This window comes from Agelaius phoeniceus, chromosome 1 (genome assembly GCF_051311805.1).
Source record: "Agelaius phoeniceus isolate bAgePho1 chromosome 1, bAgePho1.hap1, whole genome shotgun sequence".
Taxonomy (NCBI): Eukaryota; Metazoa; Chordata; class Aves; order Passeriformes; family Icteridae; genus Agelaius; species Agelaius phoeniceus.
In genome coordinates this window covers 92,956,665-92,977,489 of record NC_135265.1, presented here as the reverse complement: position 1 = coordinate 92,977,489, position 20,825 = coordinate 92,956,665, and the positions used below count along the sequence as shown (strand labels likewise).

The 20,825-nt window shown below is 40.6% G+C and overlaps 1 protein-coding gene across 1 annotated transcript in view; it reads left to right on the top strand.

Annotated features, from left to right (window-relative positions):
* The window catches only part of AHRR (aryl hydrocarbon receptor repressor), an 83,300-nt gene that overhangs the window by 38,707 nt on the left and 23,768 nt on the right, over nucleotides 1-20,825 (top strand). The window contains exon 4 of the mRNA XM_054645865.2: nucleotides 18,329-18,429. Coding sequence (XP_054501840.1) covers nucleotides 18,329-18,429 — 101 coding nt within the window. The remainder of the gene's footprint in view (nucleotides 1-18,328; nucleotides 18,430-20,825) is intronic.

Here is a 20,825-nt window from a genome sequence, read left to right as displayed (position 1 = left end):
TTGATGCTAGCAAGCACTTTAGAAATTTTTAATAAGTCTGGCAGTAAGTTAGTGCCATATCATTTCAGGACAGTGATGCACCCTACATTTGTTGCTGCCAACTTATGGTTAGGAAAGCAGAGACAATGTCAGTTTGAAGGTTACTTTGCCATCATACCTTAAAAGTATCATGGTAGCAGCTGATAGTGTCTTTAAAACCAGTAGGGTGGCTAAGATTGTCACCCCTGTAAGCATGAGCCGGGAGAAGAGTTCAGTTTCTAGACAGGAGATGTGCCCCTTGCAGCAACACTTAGTGCAGGGACACCAAGTTCCAAGAGGTCATTTGGAAAAGAGGAATTTATTTATCTTGTATTTATCTAGTCAAGTCAAGTCACAATCTCCACACAGGGGTGAGCTTGCTTACTTTAGATACCGTACCTCAGCAGATATTCTGTCTTCTGACTCTCTGAAGATTATGTTCAACTAGTGCAGTTTTTCCAGCCAGAGAAAAGCTGCAAACTACAGTGTTGTGACTCTTCATCACGCTTGCCAAGTGCCAATACAACAGCATGTGAAAAACATGTTGGGGAAGACTTTGAAGCTGTAGATTCCTGTGCCCTGAGCTGCCTATATTGGAGACTGGGAAATGTAACAGAAAGTTTCCAAGAAAAGAGGACATTGAGAAACTTAATCTCCTTTCCACTGAGGCAATTTGCCAGGAAAGACCTACTGTAGGCAAAATTTGGGTAAAAAGCCTCTTCTCAGAAAACAACAAGTTTGGTTGGGGAGGAAACATAAAGACAACTGGTCATGTCCTTAATTCCTTATTATGTTTTGCTTAACCTTGGCATTAGTGGAGTAATACAAGCCAGGCTTTCAAAATCTGCCCCAGTGTTTAAAAAACACATTGCCTGAAGTTAAATGTATTTTTCAGAGTCATAACAAAAATACCATTGAAAAGGTTAAAGCCTGGGAGGTGGGAAGTCACACCATCACCACACCAATAATTTGGCTGGAGAATGTTTTCCGCTAGTTAAATTGGGGACCAACTGACCATATTACAGCCAGATTAGCAGTGGTGAAGGCTGCTGGAGGGAATAAACACTCAAAAGTTAACTTAGATTTATATGGAGATAATGTGATACATATGAACAATTTGGGGGACTTTATCAGTGTACTTTCATGTTAAGTTTTAATTAAATCTGCCAATTTTCTTTTTTCTTTTTATTTTTGCTGTTTAACTTGGTGACTTCCCTTCCACCTCTTTTTCTCTAGCAACCTTTTTAGTGATAATCCCCCCAACTTCTTTGTAAAATTTTCTCTTTTGCATCTTCCTCTTCTGTAGATTTTCTTGTTTTCTCCATATAGGTTTTTCCCCCTTGTCTTTTCCCATTTTCCCTTTTTTTCTGTATTCCTTGCTCAGCTCCTAAAAACATTTGGTTACATCTGCTGTCTGCCGGTTCAGAACTGGATCTCGATCTCTCCTCTCCAGTAACTGGCTTGGGTGGGAAAGCAATGATGTCCTTTTTTTTTGCAACAAGACATTGTTCTAGTCTCCTATTGGGTGAAAGCAGGACCAGGCAAACCTCTTTTCCATTCTCCTCCATGAGGGCCTTTTGCCCTAAGAGATCTGGGTGTGGTGAGCTCAGATAGCTTGCTGATGCTTTCATTGCATGGGCCACAGGGAGGGGATGTACCTTTCATTCCCTCCCCTACAAAGAGCCCTACCACAGCGTCAAGATGATGAGAATCACTGAAGCAGAGGGATGAGCCTTAGGGCAGGAGGGGGGAATAAATAATGGCTTGTTGTCAACCCTCCCTTCTGCATTAGGCTGCCAGATGATTGCTTATTCCTTGCTCCCACCCACACGCTTCATGCCACCACCAGCATTTTTGGTCCTTTGTGGCTGAGGTTGTGGGCTAGTCAGCTGATGAGTCAGCTCCTGTAACCAGTGCTTTTCCAGCTCCACATGGCAAGGATAGCTTGGGCGGAAGAGTTTCAGCCAGCACTCTCTGCATGGAAGATGGGGGCTGCTTGGGCACGTCAATTGGCTTATTTATAATTTCACCATTCTGCAAATAAAGGGCAGGTTTCCAGGGGTGTGCAATTCATCTCCTCTTGTTGTCTTTGCATATGCTCTGATGCAGGAAGTTTTGGAGCTACACCCTGTATACCATCTGTTAGTACAGGAGCGTGGAGTGAATGGGAAATTCAAACTTTGAATAGGTCAGGAAATTCAAAGTTTAGTTCTCATAGCAATTAGCTGCATGTTGGCCTCAGATGGTACCGTAGCTCATCGGGTTAATGCACAAAATGAATCTTGCGCCACAGCTGAGCTCCTGCGCCGCAGCTGAACTTGGCACTGGGACCGAGTGGGAGAAGAGAGGATCAGAGCTCTGAAATACCTTTGTGCCTCCTCAATGCTGGGCAGGCCTGGGCCTCTTTAGTGCTTCCCAGGGGTCAGAACACCCTCCGGGAGTGGCGCATGCAGCCTCTCGCAGCTCTTGTCAACTGGGGAACATCTGGCCAATGGAAAATGCAGCAGGCAGAAGAATGTTCCAGCTGCCCCGTTCCCAGCCTGCCCCATCCTGCCTTGACTCCATCAACTCCCAGCTCTGTTGCCGTGGCTGGAGCGCAATCATTAGGTACTCCAGCTCCTTCCCTCATTCTCCACACCAGGCAAGGGCCATGCTGTGCTGGGACAGGCTGTATGAACCACCACATGTGCAAGGCTCAGCCACAGCTAGTGACTAAACCACTAAACAATTGGTTTTAAACTAATTTCTACAGCTGCACGATTTGCTGTCCTTCTCCTTGCTGCCTAGTACAAGCATATTTCCAGGCATCCTTCAGTGGTTCTGACCAGGCTAGACCTTAATTTACATTGCAGTAGCAAAACACTCTTTTCCTATTCTTCCAGAAAAATCTGGCCATTTTCAAGTATGTACAGTATGTTGGGGCAGAAAGGAGGATGGTGAGGGTAGAAGTAATTTTGTGAGTAAGCTTGCTGTAATTTTTATAACCAAGTTACTCAGGAAGCCTTAGGTTTGAGTCTAATAACTGCAATTTGTCACAGTACTTAAACCTATTTCTAATGAAAGAATACCTCTTAGTAGCTATTTAAAGTCAATTTATTAATTGAAAATGATTTATGGTACACTAATCTGAAATGGTTTGATTTTGGATTATTAGTTGAGGTATCAGTGAACTCTATTACGTTTCTCTGGATAATTTTCAGATTAAATAAAATCCTCAACAAAGATAAATTTCTCTGGATATTTTTCAGATTAAATAAAGTCCTCCACAAAAGGACTAAAAAAATAACATATAGGCATATTTGCAGCTAATCCAAATTACTCGATGCATGTTCTCTTATATGTACAGATCGTTCAACTATCAGGTGCAAGATATTAGGAGCTGTGGAGGGAGTGAGGAAAGTTTGTGGTTATTATTTGGAAGTTGGCACATGAGAAGTCATTGTTTATCCTGATTTCACTGTACTAAATTACTGACTAGTTCTTCCTCTAGAATTGCAGATCCAGTGGGACTTAGACACATGCATTAGCTGCCTGCTTGCATCTCCTTAGAAAATGGAGCAATTGACCACATTGTCTTTGAGTAGGAGATGTCATATTTTTGAAAAAAGATTAGAGATATTTTGCTTTTATATAATAGGTGTTATAAAAAGGACTTTCAGAAGGGCAAGATTTTTTAGGTACCCGCTCTGTGGCCAGACTGGCATGCAGAACAGAGCTGAGCAGCAGTATTCTAGCAGCTGTTTACCCTCAAATGCCCATACATCAAGTCATTCCTGCAGTTAGCAAGCATTTCTTTGCCAGCTGTCTCCAGAACAGTGTAATTTGTTTGGATAGGTAAGGCAGCTCAACAGCATTCTCATGTATCTCTTTCCATAGATAGAAAGGAAAAATTTCCATGTTAATTAAATACTTGCATTAGTATCCAGTGCTGTTTTTCTAGATAAACTTCTTGTGCTTCAGTGAAAGTTCATAAGCAGGGAAAAGTCTGTTTAGGCAAGAGTTGATCCTGTATATTTTTCATTTCCATGGGAAGTTGTTGCAGTGATAAATGAATGGGCACAAATCAATAACATAAGACTAAAGGTAACATGTTCAGAAGTCTCAGAACTCTTTGAAAGTGTGATTTATCTTCAAAAATGCCTGCAGCTTTGCCTGCAGTGGTACTGTTAGAGATCACTCTAGAGGCTGTCAACCCCCTCCCTTTATAAGCTGGTGTCTCTGCCTCATCACCTACACCAAATTTTGACTGGGCTGAGAAGCTGCAGTGATGCTCAGCACCTGAGGTTAAGCCTGCCTCTATGATGTGAGTGCACTGGGCTCTGACAGTGAGGCCCACCAGCAGTAAAGTCACAATTCTCTGTCCAGCTTCCTACCTAATTCCACTCCATAAATACAGGCCAGACCTGGAGCAGAGATAAGGCCAATTTTGGGGTGTCATTAATTTCATATCAAAGCTGGGTTGGGACATTATTTCTGTCAATGAGAAACTGCTATGCAGATGGGAGAGGGCCTGTCCTGTCGGGTCCGGCTGTCTGTCTCTGCCCCGACACGGGTAGGGTGGTTCTTGGGTGGCACGCGATGCAAAGGACGAGTCTGGACTCTTCAGCTTTCGGTCTTCAGGTTGTTTATTATTTCTTATCTACAAAATTTTTCTGTCTGCCCAACAGAGGTCTGATCTGCAAGCAGTCACAGGCACTCTCTGACCACCCACGGGGCGGTCATGTCTTTTTATACTAAAACCTACGTATACAATATTTACTTTTATTTCCCAATGCTTTTCGCCCATGTTAGCAAGTGCACCTTCACCATAAACCAATCTCTAAGTGCCAACATCATCACAGGAGATGGAAGACAAGAAGAAGAAAGAAGAAGGACAAGACACGCCCTGATCCCTCCATCTTGTCTCCATAACCCCCCTGTACCAAAAACCTTAAAGTCTATATCTCACCCTCTAAATGTGTCCCTTTTACACCTTGTACTCTAAAGTGATTCTCTTGTCCTCAGACTCTTGTTACTTCTGTGGATGGATCAAAATCAAGCCACCAAACACTCTTGGCAACATTCCAGGGTTTTCGAGACCCCCAAGGGTTCTCCTGGCATCTCTGGACATCGGGAACGATGTGCTGAGATCCCACACTGTCCCACTGCTGGGTGAAGATACACGTCACAAGCCTACACTTTAGGCTTGAAGATACAAGCCTAAAGCATAAAATGCCCTTGTTTTGGATGAAGCCAAGGGTACTTAGCCTGTGGCTGCATCTCCAGAATTCCTGAAACTGTCTGTAGCATGTATGGGCACACCTCAACAAGTTTTCACCTGTTTAGTGTGCCTAATAATAGCAATGAACTTGCAGGACAGTGCAAACTGCATCCCACACTGTGAGTCCTCAACAGGCTTAGTGCTGTGCCCTCATTCCTATTGTTACTTTATTTAAGCTGGATTATAAAACTGGTTAGGGCAAGCCTGTTTGTGCTGCTATTAAATGAAATGTGTCTGTGCACTAATCCTCACAAAATATCAATGAGCAATATAGCCACCATAATTTTTTTTTAATTGTAGGCTTCAAAGTAATTTAAAAGCTTTTGAAAACTTTATTTCAGGTAATTAGTGCAAATAATTAACGATGAAACAACAACGGTTGCTTTCATGGCGTTAACTGCTTGTGAAAATAGGCCAAACCCCCCATTCATTGGGTAGAGTTGACTTACCATAAGAGGAAAAATATTTTTAACTTTTTTCTTTAAATTCCCCACTGCCTCTTATTACCCAAAGTCATTCTAGCCACCACCTGCAAGGCATGTCCATACAACAGATCACTATATTGGTAATTTGTGGGATACTTGGCTAAAATAAAGTAGACTTTTCTGACCTAGGAACAAGCTCTGACTGAAATTTATTGTAATTTCATCATATTCCTTCAGAGTCAATTCATAACCCTGTTTCCTGGTTTACTATTTCCATATCATTGTGTTTCTCACAGGGCAATGTTTAATTCAGGGCAATCGTATTTGTTGTTTATTGAATCTAATGTTTGTTTGACTGTTGACCATGACTTTTAGATATCTTAATTAGCAAAATTCTCAGTAGCACCTGTTTGACAAAAATGGACCTTTAACAGAATAGAAAGGAAGAGGCTAACTAAATATTTGCAAAAGGTGCCAGTATCATTTAAAAAAACTGTAGAGCCATTTAGCTTAAATTTTTATTTTAATTCTACTCAGGCAACAACATTCCATCCAGATAAAAGTTGAAGCTATATGTTTCTTCCCTGATCAAACTGAAATAAAACAGTCCCACAACATATTTGGGGGGAATCCCATATGATAACACACGTGTGCCTTGTATCTGTGAGTGCTGAAAGGATGAGCTGCCTCTTTAAAGAGCTTCCGTGAACCTGTACTGTAGTAAGCTCTGGTAGGCGAGGGGTTGCGTGACTGCAGCAGACTCATTTGTGACCTCAGAAAAGTGGTTATGAAAGTGATCTCTTGATCAGAGGAATAGAGCTCTGCTGCCTGCCAGACCAGCAATGCAAAAATGAGCCTCCTCCCTGCAAATCTGCCCCGGCAGGAGAAAAAGCATTCCTTTTTTGGATGCAGCGTAATGATTCCTCTGAAAAATTCTTGGGCTTAAAACAAAGTGTGCTCTAGAGTATACACTGCCTCCAGTTAAATTTCACATTTTTTTAAAACATGCAAGATCATCTTTGCTTTTTGCAATTTGTAGTTTTCGCTTTCTTCCTCAAACCTATTCCTATTTTCCTTAGTGTAGAGCGAGTAAGTCTTGTTTCAGTGGTTATTGGACTGACTCTGGCAGTAAGCCACACTGTATATCCAATGGAGATCATACTGTAACTGGGGAAAATGCAATAGAAATGCATGTTTATGTCACATGATGAGTATAAAGCAGATCTGATGAATCAGTAGGTAAGAAATTGTTGGTTTTCATCCAGAGACCTGAGACAGAATAAGAAGCACTAGAAGTAATATATGTATCATAGTTCTCCTTATACACACTTTTCACCTGGCATTGATCACTCAGTGAAAGCTGCAATTGGCTATTACTGCCTAGAAAGTTGAAGGCATAATCCTATATGTTTCATGAATGAGATACAAGATTCCTGTCCTTATCCCATAAGGAATACTCGTTATTTCTTTGGTAGCTTGCTATGAGTCAAGGCAGCAGGCACCTTTGTAGGAGTCAGACTTGCCTGTTCAAGTCAATGACACATACAGAAGAGTTGAAACTGGAGAAAAGGTTATATTTTATTAGCTAGGACTTTGTTTCTGAAATACAGAACATTGGTTTTCCTTATCTTTGAATGGGACAAGTCTGATAAGAACTCTGTGCCCGCCTTGTAATTTTATCACTATATCAAAGTATTCTCTGGTTTTAAAAATTAAAAAGCAAATCAAAGCAGAGAGAAAATTTACAATCTTAGAGTCTTTAAATGTCACCTTTCCTGCCTTTTATAAAGACAGATTTTTTAGTATGCTCAGAAAATTTGAAGGTCCTAATTCTGGCTGTTTCTAATTCTGTCCCATTCTGGGACCATGGCACTTTTAAGAAACTTAGTTTCTCTGGTGCTGAAAGGGAGAGAAAATGCAAGTCCACTCCTGGTCTGTTTAGGGTCTTTGGCATCTGCTTGGGATCTTTTCCTGAGTATGGAACATGGCTGTCAGGAAAGGCAAAGCAAAACCTTTGTGAGGAAGTGAAAAATAAAGGTTATTGTAGTAGTTGAATACATCATGTGCATGCATTTTATACTTCTGCAGAAGATTCCTGTTCTGCAAAGGAATTTATTTTTGGACAAACCATAGTGTCTTCTCTGCAGGACCCCTGTCTTACGAGGGATTCCAGTTGGGAACAACATCCATCTGTTTGGGTAGCTTCATTGAATGTATGCATTCAAAAACTAGCAGGACTAGTTTTTTGAATGCATACATTAAAATATTAAGGTGGATAAAAACACATTTAAGAGATCCAGGAGTTGTACATTATGAGTTTAGGCTTCTGGCAGTTCTGTTGTCAGATAGTTCTTAATTTTGAGCTTTTAGGTAATATTGTCATACTACTGGTTTTCTTCATCATTCCAAAAGGTTCTGGAATATTCTGGAAGCTGAATATTCTGAAACTACCCTGGAAATTGATTCTGAAATAATTTTTTAAAAAAACTTTCAGATAATGTCCCTGATGTTTCGCTTGCCCTTATCTTGTCTCAGCATGTGTTTTTACTTCCTGAATTAGAAAATCCAAAGCTTAAGGACCTCCTCTCAGCCATATTTTTCCGACAGAACATTGGGTGCATTTAACTTCTCCAGGCTTCATGCAGTCCATGTCATCATGGCAACCTCCCCAGGCAGCAGAAGAGGCTGAGCAGAGCAGCTCTGCCTTAGAAAGAGAGCGCTGTGTTCTGTGGGGTCTGTGTGTCTGTCTGTCATTGTGCAGCACTGAGCTGTGATATCCAGCTGATTTAAAGGTGGAGATTCCCACATTTTCTCTGTCAAGCATGTTTGCTTCTTTAAAGTACACTCGAAAGTGAATGTGTCTTTGCCTTTAATATTGGACACAGCAAGGCTGCTGTATAAATCAGATAGTAAAGAATTGTTCTTATGATATTCCTGACTCTAAAACTGTTGGATCCAGATTTGGTTTTCTGGGTAACACATGCACATCCCATGCACTAAGGTCTCAATGTGAATATTTTAGATGCAGTGTTTATTTAGTCTTAAAGGTTTCCTTTATCCTCTCCAGATCGTGTGCACTGGCTATTTTTAGTCTCTTGGATGATACACTGATCTATTGACACATGCTCTTGCAACTCTCTTCTAAGAGATACTGATTTAAATTCCTCTTGGAACCTGCAGGTGTGAATTTAGTCTGTGTCTTTCCATGCAGAATGGTGCAACGAAAATTATAAAGGCACTAGAAATTGAGGAGTGGAAGATCAGAGACAGTCTGTTTGAATCATAGTCCTGGAAAGAGGTTGTCAAATCCAAAAAGGCTAGCAAAGATAATATAAATCTCACATAAGTTAGTCATTGTCAGGTTGCTTTAATCAAGAAGGGGGAAAGATGTTTTCTTATGTATTTTCCTTGTTGCATTTATTTTCATGCTTGATCTTTGTTTTGAGTTTGTCCTTCAGTGATTGATTACTAAATGTTCTAAACTACAGATTGAAATTGGAGGGGGTAAAATGATGCACATCTTCTGTACCTGATAGAGACTAAAAATCTTCTGATATTCTCAAAGTAAATCTGTTATCAAGACTTCATTGCATTTCTTCTGTAAAATGCAATGCTTACAATCACCTTTCCAAAAGCGGGAAAGATTCCTGTAGACTTCAATTGCTTACTTATGAACACACATAACTTCCCTCTTAGCTATCTTTTCAGTAAAAATGGATTTTGGTCTCATTACTTATGTTTCTGAAAAATATTTCAGACTCAAGTTTATTTCAATAGGCTGTTTATCACTAGAGAATGTTTTCTGTTGGTTTTGGATGCAATAATTAGTCACAAGCTGCTCTTTCATCATATGCTTAAATTTAGTTACATACAGGCTTTCTCATAAGGTTCTGATTTTTCTTATTGTCACTTCTGTGATATACTTTGTTTCACGTCACAGATGCTGCTGTTGTGCATCTGTTGTTTATTTTCTGCCTGCAACAAATTTTGTGGACAAGGCCATGGCATTGCAGTGAGAATAAAACAACATAAGAGATGCACTACTGTGTCACACCAGTGGTCCATCTAGTCTGGTATTCTCATCCTCAAAATTGCTGTCTTTTATCTACTTTAAAGCATTCTTGTGCTGGTGTTACAGGGCATTTCACAGTCCTCATATTGTGGGGTGGGGCAAACAGCAGTTCCACATTCAGTTTATCCACTGCCCTTATAATTTTGTAAAATTCTGTTGTGTCTCCCCTAGTCCTTCTCAGTAAAAGTCACAGCCATTTTAGCCTCTCCTCAAAGGGCAACTGCCTCTGCTGTGTCCACTGATGTATTATTTTCATCGGGAGAATCAATCCTGAAAAAATGGTCTAATGACAATGAAACAGTTGAGCCATATCAAACGAGGACAACATTCTTGGGGCACAGAGAGAAAACACCAGGAATTTAGAGGATATAGAGAACCCATTTTTTATAATATATCTGGACAAGAGAAAATATGAAAAGCTATTCAGACAAGAAACCATTATGAAGGATATCTTGAAGAATGGGGAACTTCTTCAAGTATTTTGATAGGTCACATGCTCCACAGATCCTAGAATCAATGTGTCCTGATGTGCTGTTCCTCTGAATATGTATAAATATGATGATCAGTGGGATTTGCTGAGATCCCACTCAAGCAATCAGGAGGCAACAGGTCAGAACACACTTCTATACACTTAAGGCTAATTGTGGATCAGTTTGGTGAAGTCACGAATGAAAATATTAAACTACATTCATTGTACATTCTGAGGTCCTTAACTCCAGAACTAACCAATGTTAAGCAGACTTTCTAAATACAGAATAGTTCTCTGAAATTTTTTCCTACTCTAAACTTATGCTGGATATCAGGATTCTGATTAATGGACATGTAATTAATAAACTTAAAGGTGCAAGGAAGAAGTGTTGGAATCATCTCTATTTTTTGTGGTCGATGTGGGTATTGATTTGAAACCAGAATAAATAGTCTGCAGATCTCTTACTCAAGGTTGTTGGTAAATCAGGCTTGCAATCCATTTTGTGGTTTGAGAGAATAACCCATTTTTACTTATATTTTATGTGTTTATTCAGAAGGGTGTGCAAGCAAATATTCAGACAAGCTAACGTATAAAAGCTTAATTAAAGAATGGAATAGTACACAGATAAAATTAAGGCCCCAGGACTGAACCTATAAATCAATAAGTTTCCGTGATCAAATCATCATATTTAATGTAGTAGAAAGTAAAATGAAATTGTGAAGACAAACAGGAAGACTGTTACTTGGAGTAAGTCTTACATCCTGGTATAATTTCAGAGGACTGCATGTCTTCAGCAGTCTTGTAGCCAATATAGTCTACCAGACCAACTGATAGCTCAAATATTTACTCACAGTGATGCAAACAGATCTCTAAAATACCTCCTTTGCCAAGGCACAATGTGGGGCTGTCTGTTGGGGAGATCATCTGTTGAGTCATATGAAGAGAGAAAGGTTGCAACAGTAAGCTACAGAGAAGAAATGTGTTTTCTAGACAAGTTCTTTTGAGTCTGTTGTTTGTGTAGTTAGCACACAATTTGTCTCATGTGGAGCTTTTCTCTGGATCCATGATCCCTCAGAAATTATGGGATAGGGGAGAAGTTATAGTCCCAGGCTACATTTAAACTTGACATACAAATGTGATTTCTTATGAGATACAGGTAGAATAAACCAGCAACAAACAGAAGAAGGGTTAATGACTTATTCTTTTGCCTAAAAAGATCCATAAAGTGCATCCATATAGATACACTTTTTATAAAAGCCACTTTACCATTCTCAGCATTTCTTAAACTATTCTACACATTTGTAAATGAAGAATTGTGGGAACAGGATGTGTCCATCCACAATCTACCCTAATGTTCATTCACCTAAAACATTAAGGAACTCCTTATCTTACACAATTAATCCTGTTTTTAATTAAATAATGAAAGTTTTCCTGGAGGGAATGAGAAATGTCCATTATTGAGAGTACTCAAAAACTCTGAGGAACCTGCCTAGGTGAAGTTAGCTCTGTTCTGATCAGGGTGAGCTAGACCAGATGACCTTCAAAGGTCCCTTCCAACCTACAACTTCCTAAGTTTTTGTGATTCCCCTATCCTGACTCAGTTAACAGACCCGGGTTCCCCACAGGTGAACCACTTTCCTAAAGCTTCACGGAACTCCTTGCACTGCAGCACAACTGAACATTTGCAGGCAATTCTTTTCAGCTTCTCAGCTTGTTGCATGTAAACTCTATTTCCCAAAGGCACACAGACCTCTTTTTCACATGCAAGAAAAAAAATACCCTGACTCTGTAAGAAGTCCTCAGTTTGTGTTTTTTCTTTCACCTGCACCTGGATTCTGATGCTGTCTTTTTGCTGGACTACTCAGTACTGCCTGCCCTGGCGTAGCACCAGGTCCATCCCAAGGACTCCATTGATCATGAATTCCAACCCCAAACTGATTCTGTTCCTGACACAACCTTGCTCTTCAGTTAGATCAAGAGGGAAAAGATAAAACGGATGGGTTTTAGAGGGCAGAGTGAAGAAGATGGCGGATTTTTTCTGGGAATTGGAGGAGAGCACACCAGAACTTCCCCCAGGGCGAGAGGCTCATCCTTCTCCCTTGCTTGCCTGCTGGAAATCCTGTCTGAGATTTCATCCTTAATATATTGTCAGATCACCAGTAAATTTTCTAATGAGCCAGATCTCTCAGAGATGATGTTTGTAGAAAAACCATAGGAATGTGAGCTTTCCCCCTCTTTTCTCTGCATTTCTGTAGAAATAATTTCCACGTGTACTTTTACACACACGCAGACAGCACTGGCAGCTGGATCACTGTTTTAGAAAGCTTATCTGCTCTGCAATAATTTCTAAAAACACAAAACCCTCCAGTGGAATACAGTGAAACGGACCGTACTGCTGATCGTTCCAGCAGAGTATTTTACTGTTTGTGAAGGGATTTGACTCCAGGGAAACACTCCTCACCCTTCGCACAGCGGGCTCTCTCCCGTCTCCCCACTGCACGAGAGTTATTCTTCTGATCCTTTACTCTAAGCTCCTTTGCTTTTTTTAGGCAACTTCCAGATATCTGATACAGTATATAATGAGGAATTAGGTTCCATTACACCAAGGCTTAACCTTCTCGAAAAGCATTCAGCGCTTGCCAGGAGTCATCAATATTTAACAGCTGTTGTTATTATGAAATACTTCATAGGGTAATGCGGCTCGTCTGCTCGCACGCAAGGGTTTGAACGGCGGCCAGGGCCCTGTCAGAGCCGCGGGGAGATTGACAGGCGGCGAGCCTTGCGTGACAGCGGGGCCGGGGTTACTCAGCACTCTGCCTCCTCCGCAGCGGGGACTTCTCCTCCCCCTCGCCTGCCTTCAAAAGGGCTCTCCGGACGCGCTGGGACACGGGCCGGGGGCTCAGGGGGGCGAGCTGGCCCCGCCAGCCCCGGGGAGAGGAGGGCAGCCCGGCGGTGGCATCGCTTTGATGCCCCTCTCACACGGGGGAGAATGGATGAGGCTCGCTGGGAAAGGGGTAGAGTGGTTCTGCAGGAAAGAGCGGATGGGATCTGGAAAGCAAAAGGGTTCGGTTTGTACCTTAAATAAATGTCGTGCTGTACTCGAGAAACTTCAAAGGGAAGTCAGATTTCAAAGCATCTCTTAAGAAGAAGCAGACTGAGAAAACCGCTAAGTTGGGAAGAAAAACTCTGCATTACTGCTAGCGTAATTTCATCTGGCGTTCTGGTAGCCTCCACAACAGGACCAAGCACCGTACAGCTTTTATTCAGCTTTTGATTCTGTTTTCTGATTTCTTTCCCAAAGCATCTGTACTACCTGTGTGTTGTGCAAACATCCTTTCCATCATCTAACAACAGTTCCTTATGCTGTGCATTTTTTAATTTCAGTGCTCATCTAATGACCCCCATCCTAATTGTCACTTGGTGTTCTTTGTAACATGGCCAGAGGAAACAGATCATTTCAGTTCATGGCTTTAGGTTTGTTAAGCAGAATTGCTCATACTGAGTGTTTCCGAGTCAATTTGTTTTGTTTTCTTAGTATTCAGAGTAACACGCATAGCTGATTCTTCCTGCAGCCAGAAGATGCAGGAAGAGAGACCCTGCCCTCACTTCCTTTCGAGTAACAGCTACCAAACGTGCGATTTGCATGCTCAAAGCAGTGTCTCGGAACCTGCACTCTGGATTCCGGTATTTTCATCCACCTCTTTTAAGAAAAAATTTATCCCCTGGGCATCATCGGAGAGAACTGGTAGTCCTTTGCAGGAGGGCTTGAAATGGATTCATCAGCCTGAATCTGAGGAAGACTGTGTGGTTCCCTTCCTACGCCCCAAATGAACCCAGGCAGGGTGTTCACTGCTCATTTCTTGCCTGTGCTGTTTGATGTAGGCACCTGGGGCAGCTGGGGTACAATTTGCCCCCATGTTAGTCTGTTACACAGCCCAACTTAGCAGCTATTTTTGCTAATTATTTTCTGAAGAATGAAGGTTGTGCTCAAGCAGGATGAGGTACCAAAACACTCCAGAGAACGTAATCCCATGGGTTTAAAAAGTATGGTTTTGTGAGGCTCCTGAAATCTCCATCCCTTTGAATAAAGAATACCCTGCAATGAATAAATGTTCTGTTATTTCTGGGGCAAAGGGAACAGCTGTTTTCATAATGCTTCTATAGACTGTGTTAGGCAGCTTTTCTTTACAATATTCCAGATTTGGCTTTCAAGCCAAGGTGTTTGCAAATGCAGATAGAAATGCTCATAGCAGAACTGGAGGTTTGAAAGAGGTCTCAGATTTTTACATTGTTCTGGGCAGAGACAGTGCAGCTGTGAAAGGCTCAACAGCACTATCTGAGACCATCCCATACTCATTCAGGCAATCTTATAGTCTCCTCTGTGGGCTTTTTTTCTCCAATAATTTACTGTCAATTCTAACTCTACATTATTTTTTTGGTTTCCACTTCTTTCACTGCTTTCAGAGTAGAAACTGGAAAAATATCTTCAAATCTTTGACCTGTCTTCCAGGAAATTGCACAGGCCATTTTATTTCATTTTTTTTTCTCCCTCCTCTTCTTCCTAGGCTCCTTCCTAGTCCCCTTGCCCTGTATATTTCCACAGTGTTGTCCTTTGTAGGACCCAGCATTTCCAGACTTGCTGGCATTTAATGTTGCATGGGATTGCACCATGCACACCAGATCGCATGACCTTGCAAAACTGTCAGCCCTGGTACATGTATCTCTGGTGTTTATCATTATATGGTATCAATATGCTCATTCATCTTCTTTGGCAGAACAGCTCCATCTTCTGTTTTGTTTCATGTTCTGGAAGTGCAGGCTCGATACATTGTGCTCAGAAAACAGTCTCGGGTGTTACCGCTTCCCATCTCTTGAGTTTGCTGGTTTTGAACCTGGTAGATGAGAACTCTGTGCTGATCATCCAAAGGGTTGCCTCTCCCATAGAAAGTCTAAAGCTCCATAAAGCTAAAACTCTCAATTTATTATTTCTTTTTTACAGTCAGCAGCATTCATTAGACTGCCTGCAGTATCAGCTTTGCTCTTGCTCCACTCTTGATACATGGGAGCTCCAGCAGCGCGTTTACCCCTCAGGTCACTGAGTCATCCTTTGCTGGTTTTTATTTTTCAGCTTTATTTTCAGACAATTTGCTCCTCCCTGCCCACCAGAGACAGTACTCCTGCATTCTTCAAGCTCTCATTTGTTTTCATCATAGGCTTCACTGTTGCTCCAGAGGGACACCATTTTATGAGATGTCTAAGCTTGATCACATCTGTCTTGGCATCAGGGTCTTTTCTATCAAGCCACCCATCATAACCAAAACTTGCTGTCCTGTTCTCTCTCATGATTCTTGGTGGTGACAGGGGTATTGTTAGACTCTTCTGTTTTCTTTTCCCTATTTTTCTGCCTAGTCAGATAACATCTTGCAAGTTTCCCTCATCTGCCTGTCACGTCTTGCATTTCCTCCTCCTCCTCATTTCTTTCAGGATCTGTGTGATTTTCTGGCTGTCTTGCTCTGCTTTCTCCAGGTGACAGGCTATCACCAGCACCTCTCTTTTGAGGTGTCACTGCAGTATCAGCCCAGCCGTGGGTGGATTAATCAAGTATTCCCAGCGTGGGGAGGCAGAAGGAGAGTGAGCAGTGAGTGATGGCTCTGCTGCCTCGGGTGCAAGGAGCAAACGTTCCCATCTCTGAGGAGCATTCTCTTCTTGGAGCAATGGTGTTATTTGTCTTTCTTTGATGGTGCAGAGGGTCTCCTTGCACTCAGGCCAGTGAGAAGGGCAGGCTATGAAACGGATGTGTGTGGCCCAACATATGGGTAACTCTAACTGGCAAAATAACATTAAAATGCTTTCCATTTGGAGATGGAATTTATAGTAGCCAGACGAGTTGCAGAACAAACATCTTTTGTGCTTCTGCTGCTGTGTTTGTATGAGCCTGAAGGCTAACAAGCAGGCAGGGAGCTCTGGCCCGCTCAGTTGGGTAAAATAATAGTTTCCACTAACGATGAAGTTCGAACGGATGGAATTTTCACAACACCAAAAGAGCGCATCAAAGAAATAAACCTTCGTTTCCTCTCACCCCTCCCTGTCTGTCCTTTAACCTGAGCAAAGACCGCAAACCACCATGTCAGTAATTACAAAAACATCTTTTCTGAGGAGGGAAACTCTGGAAGAGGCCATTGGAATAGGGGTTGGGCTTTTAAAAATTGTTGTGACAAGGTATTTAAAAGATGTGTGGATGTGGCACTTAGGGACATAGTTTAGTGGCAGACTTGGCAGTGCTTGGGTAGTGGTTGGACCTGATGATCTTAAGGGACTTTTTCAATCTAAATGAACCTATGATACTATAGTCTGTCCTTATAGACAGGCCTAGCAGAAGGCCTAGCTGATCAGGGGGGGAAAAAGCAACCATTTCCTATTAGCTTAAATGGCACACCAAAATGAAAATGCAGATTTAAGAATCTGTATATTCTACTCACAGCAGCCTGAGTTATAAGTCTGAATTCCCAAAATTATTTTGGCTGGAAAATATGGGTAAGGATCTGTTTAGAGCAGCTTGGGATTTTCCTGATGTTCTTTCCCATGCCCAGGGGAGGGATTTATTACATCTAATTATACATTTGAGATAATTGCTTTGGGCTAATAACCGGCATTATCACTTGCAGCAAATATTTACAATGTAAGCTAAAAACCATCACAAATATTTAGTTGGTGTGATTCTGAGTTTCCATTGTTTATTGTAAAATGCTGATATATCCTGCAGCAGTCCCTTACCAGGCTGTTAAATTGATAAGGAACTCTTGCATGGGCTCAGGACCTTTAGAGGCTTGCTGTTTCTCTCCTTATTCTGGTTTGGTACAAATTATTCCTGCCATCTAACTCCTCTTTTGGTGGGGAGGTTTTATTTTTGATTGGTTGGGTGGCTGTTGGGGTTTTTCAGTTTTTTTTGGTGTGGGTTTGGCTTTTTTTTCAGAGGGACATTTTTTGGTTTATTAATAATTTCTGACTGTGGCTCTTCCCACTTCCCTTTGGCTGGAAGGGAAAATGTGTCTCAAACATCCCAGATAATATCACTGGGATGCTCTCCTCTCCCATTCTCTCCATGAAAAGGAGAAACTCCAGAAAACTGTATCTCTGTCTGCTACCAGGATCTTTGTATGACCCTTCTCTGGAAGTACGAGTGAAGCTGACTTAATTTTTACTGATCAAGTGATAAAGACAGGTTCCAGTTGTACTCCCTAGATGATGCTGAAGCCCAATAATCATGTAATGCCAGCCTTCTCAGAAATTCTTTCATTATGCCCAGAAATGGGATCATATTTCAGTGATTTTTCTGCAGGGTACATTGATAGGAAGAATTTGAGCATTCAATGATATTTGAGATCAAGCAATGTGAAGGAAGAGCACTCACCAGTTGAGTTTCCCATGAAAGCGTAACCAGATAAAAGCTTTTTCCCCTATTAATAGGAAAAATATATGAAATTTTAATCTATTATGAGAAATATTCATTAATTTCATGGAGTACGGGACATGCTAAAAACAAACTTTAAAACTCTGTGTAAAAATGAAACAGTTTAAGAACATTCCCTTGAATCGTACAGTTAGGTTGAAGCTTGTAGAAATGAACAGGGTAAAGTGAGACCAAAAGTAATCTGATGTCAAGGAGATCAGCACTGAAAATAAGAAACTTATTAACTCCCTTTTCTTCTGAGCTATCTAGACATTTCTCTGTATTGTCATAATACATATTTTTATAAACAAAACAACTTGCTAACTTTCTTTTGTTTCTTTCCTGTGGGTTTTGGTTGTTGCTTTATGTAGAGTAGACTAATGGAAAAAATATGTTCAATAAAAAATGTGATAGATATTTCATATAAAAAACATCTGGACTGCAAAATATATATCTATCTCCAGCACAAGGAGGGGAAAAAAAAAAAGAACAGAAAGTTGTCAGTAACCAAGATCCAGACCACAAAGACAGTAACCACCAATTAAATTCAATGCATGTTAAATGCCTAAACAATAATTTTAGTCATGACCCTAATCGTTATGATTTCTAAATTGATGATAACTCTTTCCAACAGCCATTCAAGAAAAGCACTTTAAGAAGCAAGTTGGCCAAACGATAAAAGAAGACAATATATCTAACAAGACTGCTGTACAGGAAGGTGGACTTCTGCTAGAAGTAAGTGAAAAAATGCTGGTTTTTTTCTGGGTGTAATTTATTCAGTTTGATGATATATTTGGGCTGATGATTTGTGGCAGCTTTGAACAAACAGTTTGTCTTGGTGGGAATCTTTCAAGGGCCACGCTCGTGAACATTTCTTGCAAAAGCAAGACTGGCAGTCGTGACAGTCACAGTCAGTGTCCATTTCAGCAATTACATCTTGCACCCTTGCTTGCATCCTTGAAATTACCAGTGAACCCCAGCAGGACAGTTCACAGTTCTTTTTCACTTTTAGGTTTATTTTACTTGGCCCATATTTTGAGGATGTCAACATGAGCTTTCCTGGTTTCTCATCTGAACTGAGAATATTCTAGGATATTTTAGTTTATCCTACTTCCTCAGCTCTGTGTTCTGCACACACACCGTGTCAGCAAAAGTTATCCCTTCTATGTATTTTTATCCCCTTTAGGCTGACTTTATATATTGGCAGAGCAGCAGAAAGGGGCCATGCTGTTACTGAGAATTGGATCCATTAATTTTAAGGAAGAATTAATGCTGCTGTGAACTACTGAACCAGCTAGAGCCCAGCAGTCCATCCCAGATACATCTGCATTTCAAACACATGATGTAATAATGCCTTTTATACACTGAAGTCCTTGGAAATTCCTATGTGATTAAGATTACATATGTTGTGATTAATATTACAGTTGTTCTGGATAGGATAATATTCATGGTATAAAAACTGTGTTTTAGTGACAGCCTTGAGATGCATATAAATGTAAATTAAATAGTAGCCTCCAGCAAATAATTGCTGAATACTATTAAATTAAAACACATTTTACTATGACATCCAATACCATAAGTTACTCAAGTCTATGGAATGGAAACTGGCACCCTGCTTTCCTTCTGCTAAGTATTTCAGAAAACTTTAATTTTAGATTTCAAAGCAAGTAACACAGAGGCATCTGATTAGTTACTGCTACTACCAAAACAAGAAGTTTGGCTGTCAGGTACTTTGCAGCCATTTCCATTCTCAATAAATAGAGAATACGGGGTGTACAATAAATGATAAATATGGTGAGTATATAAATTTTAACGAGGGTCTCTTATATTTAGTCTATGTTTTGTTGTGTGTACATGACATGCCCATGAGTTAGAATCACTGAGCATCCTCAAACTGTAGACTGACTGCTGTGAGTACATGGTGAGAACACTGGCACACAATTTGGGGCAGGTTACGAGAGACTGCTATTGCTAAATATGCTCTGCTTATTTATGGTATGCAGAGTCACAATGCCTCTGAATGCAGGGGAGATATTTTATCCTGGATCCTACTTAAAGTGGATCATTAACTGGATGATTAAGTGCATGTTAATTTGAATGTACTTGCCAGGCTTCATTTATGGGCATGTCTGACCTAGAATAAGAGGGTGAGTTTTCCTTAGGGCTTGTCGGGAATGTTCTCTGAGGACTGAGTTTGGCTTGGATCCTCATTCAGTGGTTATGGCACATGAAGAAAAGTGGGGTTTTATGTTGTTAAACCAAATTCACCATGTTGGTTATTAGGAACTGTGGGATTTTTACTAAATATCACATTTCTGATTCCTTCCAAGAAGACGCAAACCGTGGTTGCTGTTCTTTGTATATGGACTTGTGAATCTCACCAGTTTATTTGCTCTCAAAAGATCTTTTTCAGCTGTTGAAAGCCACTTTCCATGTCATGACAACACCTTGCACTGTGCAACCTCTGCTTTATATAATACAAACCAGAATAATTGGAATCACCAAAATATGTGTGAATAATGCTGTTCCTGAGTGCAATGTTAATGGAAAATCAATAATAATTGCTTTTATTTTTTTCCTAGTGGGTGTAGTCACCCTGCATTATGTATGGAGAGAAATATGGGATAACAAGAACCTAATTGCTGGTAAACAGTGTATCTGGGACTCTTGAGTCTTGGAACAATGCAGCATTTCCCCTTTCAGCTTGAAAGAAAACAATGGAATTTTGCTGTCTTCAAAATATGTTTAAAATGTTTTTTATTTCTAAAGGCTTCTGCCACAACATGTGCTTTTTATTTAAGATTTTATGGAGATTTTTTACAGCTATAATCAAATAGCTTTCATCAGCAATAATGGAATAAACAATGATACTAGTTTATCAAAGACTTTTTAGTGGAGCACAGCAGGTATCTAAACAAATAATTTCTTTTGGTGCTTTAAGATAATTTCTTCTGGATTAGAGACTTTGCTTGCCACATTTGTTTCACTTTGAAGGGAAGACAGACAAGTCTCTAAGAACCAAAGTCTAATTTTATTAAGGGGGTTTTTTAATATGTCCCATTCTTGCAATCTTTACTGTCCTTTGAGCTTTCACATTCCAACATTTTGACTGCAGTAATGATTTTTAACTT